An 8,509-nucleotide genomic window follows, 5' to 3' on the forward strand; every position below is an offset into this window, starting at 1 on the left:
GTCATGAAGCTTTTCATGGGAAATGGGAATTAATCATCAGTTTAACTCTGGTCTTGTTTTATCTATCCCACATGTTTTCCTGTGAGGAATGTATGCAAAACATSATGAAACATTATCCGCCACTTTGACTGTGTGGCTGGCTGCAGACCATCTGGGTGACTAGTATTCCCTACGATGCAAGCAGCTTCTCCTCCCTCAGAGTTTCTCATTTTATATAGTGTGCATAATCTTTTTTTATTTTTTAATGTGTCTAGATTTTATTGTAAATACAACAGTCCCTAAATATTATGTAGAGTAGTAAGAAATGAAGCACTCTGACAGAAACTCCAGACTTTTTACTTTAGGTAAATTAAAGGCAGGAAAGTTTTCTTTACGTGGGCTAAAATAACAATTTTCYTGACCCCAGTCTAAAGCTGATTATAACCTTAAACCAGAACCTAGCCGAGCCACCGGGCAAAAACCAGAGGAGTGACTTCTTGCTACTAGAAACTCTGTTTTTTTTCCCTGAATAATTCAAAGGTAGCTGCATGCATGTAACCCACTGGACCATCTTGTTCATGTCTGATCTTTTCACGCCATGCATGTCAAATCTCCATCCGCTTCGAGTCTGGCACCGTGAAAAGGACAAGATGGAAAGTAAATTATACTGCAGTGTTTTTAAAAAATAGAAAACATGGCTAGTCTTGGCGTAGCAGTTCTGCGCAACTTTATTATTAAAAGTTGAATTTTTTTTTTTTATTAATAGTTTTTAGTCATCATGTAGTGGCAGACAACTGGCAGGTGCAGAACTGTAAGTTGGAGAGAAACATTTATTTTACAGATTGACAGTAGTTATAAAGCTGGAAACGGCGTGGTGGAGGGTGTTCACCAGCAGACTGCATGTTGTTCACAGAAGCTGAAGAGAGCAGTGAGGAACATGAACTCCTTGTTTTAGACTAAAGTTTTCTGGCAGACAGTGACAGAATCACAGATGGACTAACAGCAGGTATAGGTTAGAAACTGATTGTTTGAAGATGATCAGAATGAATTACACAACCTGCTATTAAATTCAGATATTGCTAGCATTTTAGTTCTGTAGATTATTAGGTGTAGAATAGTTTAAACTTGGTCTGTTTTAAAGTTTGGACAAGGCTCCCACCGTGAAGGTCTTTTTGTCCTGACATGCGGAACCGGCTCCAGAAGAAATGCATAAAACCTGCTTTAGGTTAAGCAACAGTTTATTGCTCATAAAGATAATCTTCCTGTGAGTGTGTGTTGAAAGCATGTATATTGCATAACCAGGTTGTATAAAATAAGAATTGTTGCATGTCATTTTCACCTACTTACATTTTGTTCAGCCACTTGGTACGTGCAGCAGCAGCAGCTTCAGGCCTTCATGGGTGTGGATGTGTTTCATGGATGGAACGAACTCGGTGTGTGAGCTGGACATTAGACAGGGGCTGACTGCTGTTTGTCATTTGAGCCGAAGCCCAATGCACTTCTTGAGGACAAAGCCTGAACATAAACAAGCGTGACGGCGCACAGCAAGCGCAAGAACACCAGGCGTCTACACACTGCATGGTCCAGCACCGCCTGCAGCCTTTTCCCCCTTTGTCAGCTGTTCCAGTTAAATTACACTCAAGTGCAAAGTCACTGAATAATGAATGACCCATGTTTTATCCCTGCAGCATTTACCTTTCTAATTTAACTTTTTATCTTCTTTGCACTRCAATTAAGCGGTATTTTGTTCTGAACAACAGCATCAGAGTTTTATTGTGAYGCTGCTCCTGCTGTAGCATCACAATAAAACTCACAGGGAGAAAAGTTTTTCACCTGCAGAAAGAGTTTTCTRTTGCTTTGCCTGGTGTGTGTTGGCTGTCTCTTCCTTTAGCAGTGACATCCTRTTAAAAGTATTTTTCTATTCATTTTATGTCCAGGATGATTCAAATTGTTGTGTTTTCAGTTAAATAAGCGTTGATTTTTAATTATCACATGATAAACTCAAAGAATGAACTTATTTCTCAAAACAGATTCTATATCTTTGAAACGGTGAGAAAATAAATGATTTAATCTAATTAGGAGAATTTATTTTAAATCCAGCTAAGTCCAGAATCACTACCAAGTAAAGACGAGTAATGTTTGACCTTTTCTGATTTTAGTTGATTTGAATATTAATTATGCATATTTAAGCTAYAACATAAACCTATGAGTGTCATAAAGTGCCCTATAAAATATGCCTTAAAAATCAACATGCATGATCTCAGGCTGAATAACTTTAAAAAATAATTTGCATGAAGTCACACAAATTCTCTTGAGAATACCACAGTATTTTATTTCTACTTTACATTTTTTTAGTTTGATCAAACTGCACAAGAATCTTTAGTTAGTAATTCATGTATCCCTGGGGGATTATGATGCAGCATTTCTGTTTACCACTCTTCAAAGTGACTCGGACCTCAGAACAGGTCATGTGGTGTCAGGTGGACAGATGTATGTTGATGTTCAAAAGTTAGAAAATGGATAAAAKAACATTCTTAAACCAGTTTATTGTATTAAACTCATCTGAATTAACCAGTCAGTTTTCTCAACAAGAAGAAAKKATGTGGAAAACTTCAAATGGAGTAATAACTCATGCTGTATGCACAAMAATATTTTACATTAAAAGTAATTCAGTAAAAAGCAGTCAGCTCCTGACACTATTTATTAGAAAATTATAGTTCAACTCAATAAATATGTTTACTTAAAAGACTTGGGACCTAAAAGGAAAGGCTTATTAAATGGAAAAATTGTCCCGGTGGACGTTATTTGAGAGTATTTCCATGGATAACTCGTCCAGCTTCCTCCAGGAGGATTCTTTGTTTTGGTGACTGGGAGCCTTGTGAGTTCTGTCACTTTGAACTGGCATTAACAATTACAGCATAAGTGTGCTTGTTTGTCAGAAATGCCTTCAATCAATAATCACTCATTGCTCTCTGTCCACAGCACCCTTTTGTGAAGACGGTGACCTCCAACCGTCCACTGATCGAGCTGGTGGCCGAGGCCAAAGCTGAGGTCATGGAGGAAATYGAAGACAATAGAGAGGAAGGAGAAGACGACGACACAATGGATCTCATTGAGGTACCATGCTTCTGTTCTGTCATTTCACTCTTTGCCAGTTTTTTATTTCCAAAACAAGTGAGGAGTGTTTCCTCGAAGGTAAAAAGTATTTACCCAGTAGTGTATAAATGAGATTTAGGAACATGCTTACATGCACATTTCCCCCAAAAAGCCCAGAAGTTATGCTTCAGACCTGCTTGTTGTTTTACTTTACTGGTTATCCCAGTCAAGCAACATTTTCCTTCCGGTAAACACAGTCCCTGCRCCGATGGGTTTTGTTTGGTTTTGCTGAGACCGTTAGAAAGTTAGAGTAGGAGAGGGCAGGCAGCACAAACAAAGGAACAGAAGCCGGAATACTGGCATTCCCTCACACCCAGATGTGTTTAAATATAGGCGCCTGCTTTTAACCTTGCTTCTGTATGGAAATTGTTGTTGTCTCACCACTCCAGATGAAGTAAATTTATGTAAGGGTTCTCATTGTTTTGATGCCATACTGACCTTTAAATAAACCAGTTTCCAGGCCTCTAAAGAGTCCATTGGCCAGTTTGTCTCCTGGGAACAAATGTTTTCCTTTTTTASATGTTTTTGCACCACTAAAGTTAGATGCTTACAAAAGTTGTTTTGCGTTATGATCGCTTCTGACTTCACACAGGGGTTTAGCTGTTCTCATCTTTGTGTCAAATATTATTATCTCACTGTTAATGTGTTGAATTTTAGAAAAACTAACAGAGACACATGAGTGGAGTCTACCRATATCAGTCTTAATTGATTCTCCTTTATATTAAAAGTTTCAAGCACTGAAAATATTTGTTCCAGAAATAAAGACAATGTCTGCGTGKACTTCCTTTAGAAAATGGATAACCTTTGGCTATTTTAGATTTCCAAAAACGGTGCYAACATTTCCATCTCCATGTTCCATGATGGATAAGGTGAAAGGTCAAAAGGAAAACCATGGCCACTTGGCTGCACTCTGCTCTGTCTTCTGGATTTCTGCTCATTCTCCGCCTCCTGCTTTAAAAGTAGCCGCTTAGATAAACGCAGACAGAACATAGTTTGAAATGGTGCCTCAAATGTTTAACCAACTTAAAAAGCCGTCTTCCTTCTGCACCGACTTCCACCCTGAAGATGGGTTTTGGCTAACTGAACTGTTTTTGGTTTCTGGTGTTGAATCGACTGACTGGGGAAAAAGTTTGAATTTTGATCAGGACATTTTGAGAAGAAAACCACCTGATTCTGGATATTTGCTGATTTCTCAGTGTATCTCTGCAAATAACATAATAAATATTTATTGTATTTATTGCTGATCTCCTCTTTAAGCAAGAACAGAAAAAAAACATGTTTTTTTTACCAAAGGATTGAAATTTAGCCAATCATTTATTCCATATTTCACTCAGAGCTGGAAAGTATTGCCAAATTACAAAAACACAGGAGTCATAACTTGACCCTAAAAATATGAAGATATTTCATAAATCTAGATTGAATAATTTAATAAATAGTAATAGGTATTAATAAAATGCTTAGTCAAAATATTCACTGATGTATAATTACCCTGAATTTCAAATGGCGTTCATTTTAATTTATAATCTGCTTCATGCAAAACAAAGGAGGTGATTATCTAGAGTCACATCTTGGGTAACAATTACTGTAAAAACTCTTATCCAGTTGGTTCTTTCAGGAGAGATTGGATGACCATCTCTGTCGCAGGTAAAGTGAGCATGAAGGAGGAAGGCCAGCATTCCTTTTAGCCAAAGGTTCAGTTGAATTGACTAGATGTAGGAAGTATGAATAACTTCATCCATTAGCATTTGGACTAGAAGCAAAGGTTGAAAACATTAACATTTAGGAACTTAAATCCTAAAAAAACATGAATGATTCGTATCACGGATGCATAACAATGCCTCTCTGTTTCCTCCAGCCACCAGAAAAGGAGCCATGCCAGACGAGTCAGACCAGTTTGGATGAAGATCAGTCGGCGGACACTCCAAGCCCCACCACACCCTCACCTGTACCTTTACCCAGGAGACTGGCTCGGCCCGGCACGCCAGCAGAGGAGCACCGACCCTCAGTGCCTGTGCCCTTGCCACGCTTCGCCGTCTCTCACAAAGATCCAGAGGAGGTGGGGGGCCGGCTGGCTGATGAGGTACTGGAGTCTGAGAAAGCTGAGAGCGAGGCCTCAACAAAGACCTCCAGCTCAGACTCTGGCATTGAGGATGGAAAGATTACCCCCACAATGGAGGAGGAGAAGGTGCTCAGCTAAATCCGTTTCATTTCCCGTAGTTTGTTCAAGCAGTTTAAGACGAAGTTTGTATTAATAACAACTGTTAATCCCCCAGGCGGCTTTAGAGACACCAGAGAATGAACGGCCACCCCCACTTGAGATGACTACAGAAAAACTTGACAGTATGATCAACTGGCACATACCAAGGGTCCATATATCTGAGGGAAAGATGACTGGCAGCAGAGACTCACCCACTCCAAGCTCGAGTCCCAACAGGACTCCTGGGTCCACTCCCACCCCATCCTTTGCTGCTTCCCCGGTACCACAGCCTCACGATGTCCTGAACGACACAATAAGCAAAGGGAAGGCAGATCGTCTGTCGATAGGAAGGAACGCGGAGCCGGCCTCGCCGCAAGCCAACGGAAGGAATCACAAACGGAACTCGTTAACGGGSAGCCTAGGATCGGACAGCATGTCGGTTAAACAGGAGAACGTCACCATACCTGGAAGGGTCAGTAAAACTTAAAACATAACACAATAATATGTTTAACATGTATCTTATCTGGAAAGCAACTTCTATTAGCAAGGCTGATTGTCTGCATCACTAAAAGTCAATTCCAAAACCAGCCGGTTTCTTAGAGAACCTCTTAGTTTTAGAGAAGATGAGGAAAAACTGTGGACATAATGGTAATAGATTCAATAAAACACACCTTGTTTTAGAGCTGTGTGTTTACTCTGACCTGTATTTAGGAGTCAAAGGCTTACAGAGAGGGATCTCAGTGCCTCTGTAGGAAAACTCCACCTTGGAAAAACTTCTTCTCTGCACCTCGTCAGCAACTGAAACAGTGCTGTGTTGTGTTTTGGGGCGAGGGCGTTAACTGTCCGACACAGAAGATAGTCTGTCTCCCATCGGGTTTACGCCACATGTTACACCTCACGACACGGGTCCAGATTAAAGCTTCATTTTCAGTCTGTCAAAAGTGAAGTGATTTTATCTCAACAATGAGCCACTGACTGTCCAAAGAGATGGAAGCTACTAAACTAGAAGCTGGTGAAGCCAAGTATCCATATAACACATTCATTCACAGTCATCAGGAACCAATGGTGCCCTTTGTGTGGGCACAGTCCCACATTCACTATTGTGAGTGGAAGTTTCTATGGAGCTCATTGTCACATAGTTGTTTCTGGAGGCTAACTGACAGACACAGATTCAAAGTCTACTGTCTGCATAATTTATTTTCCAGAACAGAATATTGATGCTATATAGGTAATGACTACATCGAGGCATCTGGAGGCGTTCRTATTTGGAAATGGAGAAGATCAACAGTGATTGAAATGTAGAGAAAATATGCTCTACACATTACCTGATTATTATTCTTTTATSTTTTGCTTTTTCTAATATGGAATAAATTCTCACTAGAAAAGGAATGAACTCATCAGATGGATACAAAGCTGGGTGCCCTGATGTACCAAAGCTTTCCATCTGGACTGTGTGGCTCTGGTCTGAGTTTTAAACTGCTCCCCCAAAAGTATTGTGCAAGMAAAACTTAAGTTGTTTCTCATTTCTTAAGGCCTTTAGTTTTTTGAATACTGAGACTTGATGTCGTTCAGTGATGGAGGAGAACAAAAATGAAATCAAAATTAACCAAAATAAGAAAAACGGTTGGACGTGGATTTGCTCTGCTGGATTGTAACGTGTAAAAAACCTTAAAATAACTTGATGTACTTGATGCTACTGCAGTATAACATTTATTCACCTCATTGTTTTCCAAAGAGTTTGTGACTCTACTTCCTCTWGTGAGGTTCCAACGGCATCACAGAACCTCTGACATGCTTGTTTTTTCCTCATATATTCAGCGTTTTTCTACAAAGTAACCTAAAATATCAACCTTTGTTACAAAAAGCAGCTAGTACTGCATTTTAGCCAAACAGTTTCTGATATGACTCTGTTAACAAAGCAAAGCAATTCTACTTCCTTCACTKATTCAAAATAAGAGTCTTTAACAGACACAGCAGGATATTGAGCTTTAATCTCTTTMCTTTATACAAGTTGCYTATAAAAATAGCCAATGGTCATCTGACTGGACAGTCACAGTAAAAACTGTGACTGTCTGAAGTGTCTGTTCACTTCAGACAGTCTCTTCTGTCTCAAAGTCACTTCAGACTTTGACTTTATGACTTTCACAAAAAGTTYTGTAGCAGTGTATCACACCCCGAAATACGAATGTATTTTAATAATTTAATACCCGCCTTCAGAGGCTCAGTGAGATTCACCATAAGCAACACATTCTTAGTTTTCCCATAACAACTTTTCTGTCTAGTCTTGAGGTGGTTGAACTGAAACTTGGATTGTTTTAAAAAAAAATGTTAAACAATGTCATTTGATTAATATTGTTGTTCTCTTATGTCTTTTATAAAGTGTATTTAGTTTTCARCGAGAGACTCCTCATTTCCATTTAAACGCAGACTAAGAATAAAAAGGTTTTGTATCCAGTAGATGAGGCCTTTTAGCTTCTTCCTGCTCTGTTGATAGATTGAGAGTCTGGCTGCTTGTAGACGAACCCGACCAACAGGAACTTTAACGACGCCTTGGTCGTCACACACACACCRAACACACACAGCAAACACTTGAGGCTCATTCAGAAGATGACACTGATCTGAAAGACGTTTGTGTTTGTTGCTTTTAATTAGTTTGAAGAAAATTGCATGAGATTTAATAAGCATAACTCAAAGGAATTCTCCTCACTTTGACTTTTTTCACTGGCCTTTTTCACCGTTAAGACACAAAATACATTGTTTTTAAAGATAATGTTAAGATTACACACACATGTTATTTTAAATTTTTAGTTTTTTTCAGTTAAGAAAACAGTTTAAAGTCAAGAGGTGTCAGTATTTCAGAAAAGTTTCATGTAAAAAAATAAATACAAAAGAGACTGGTTTTTCAGGAAATTATGGAATTGTCAAGTTGTGTAAAAAAAAAAAAACAACTCGATACCAATTAAAAATCTATTGGTATTTGATTCACTATTGGTTCTTTAAAAGAATTACCAAAATTCACACAAACACAGCCGGATCATTGTAAATGTAAACTAAGTCTGAGTTTCATACAAAATCAAAGCTCATGACTTAAGTGGGTGCTAAATAAAAAAAATGTTGCAAAATGATTTTCTGGGACTGTGAGAATTATTATTATTATTACTAAAAAAACAGCATGTA

The 8,509-nt window shown here is 38.7% G+C and overlaps 1 protein-coding gene across 1 annotated transcript in view; it reads left to right on the forward strand.

The window, feature by feature from the left end:
• stk10 (serine/threonine kinase 10) overlaps positions 1-8,509 on the forward strand; it is a 40,228-nt gene that overhangs the window by 27,685 nt on the left and 4,034 nt on the right. The window contains exons 5-7 of the mRNA XM_017308487.1: positions 2,939-3,096; positions 4,991-5,320; positions 5,409-5,816. Coding sequence (XP_017163976.1) covers positions 2,939-3,096; positions 4,991-5,320; positions 5,409-5,816 — 896 coding nt within the window. The remainder of the gene's footprint in view (positions 1-2,938; positions 3,097-4,990; positions 5,321-5,408; positions 5,817-8,509) is intronic.

The sequence above is a fragment of the Poecilia reticulata genome, linkage group LG14 (assembly GCF_000633615.1).
Source record: "Poecilia reticulata strain Guanapo linkage group LG14, Guppy_female_1.0+MT, whole genome shotgun sequence".
In the NCBI taxonomy this organism is placed as follows: domain Eukaryota; kingdom Metazoa; phylum Chordata; class Actinopteri; order Cyprinodontiformes; family Poeciliidae; genus Poecilia; species Poecilia reticulata.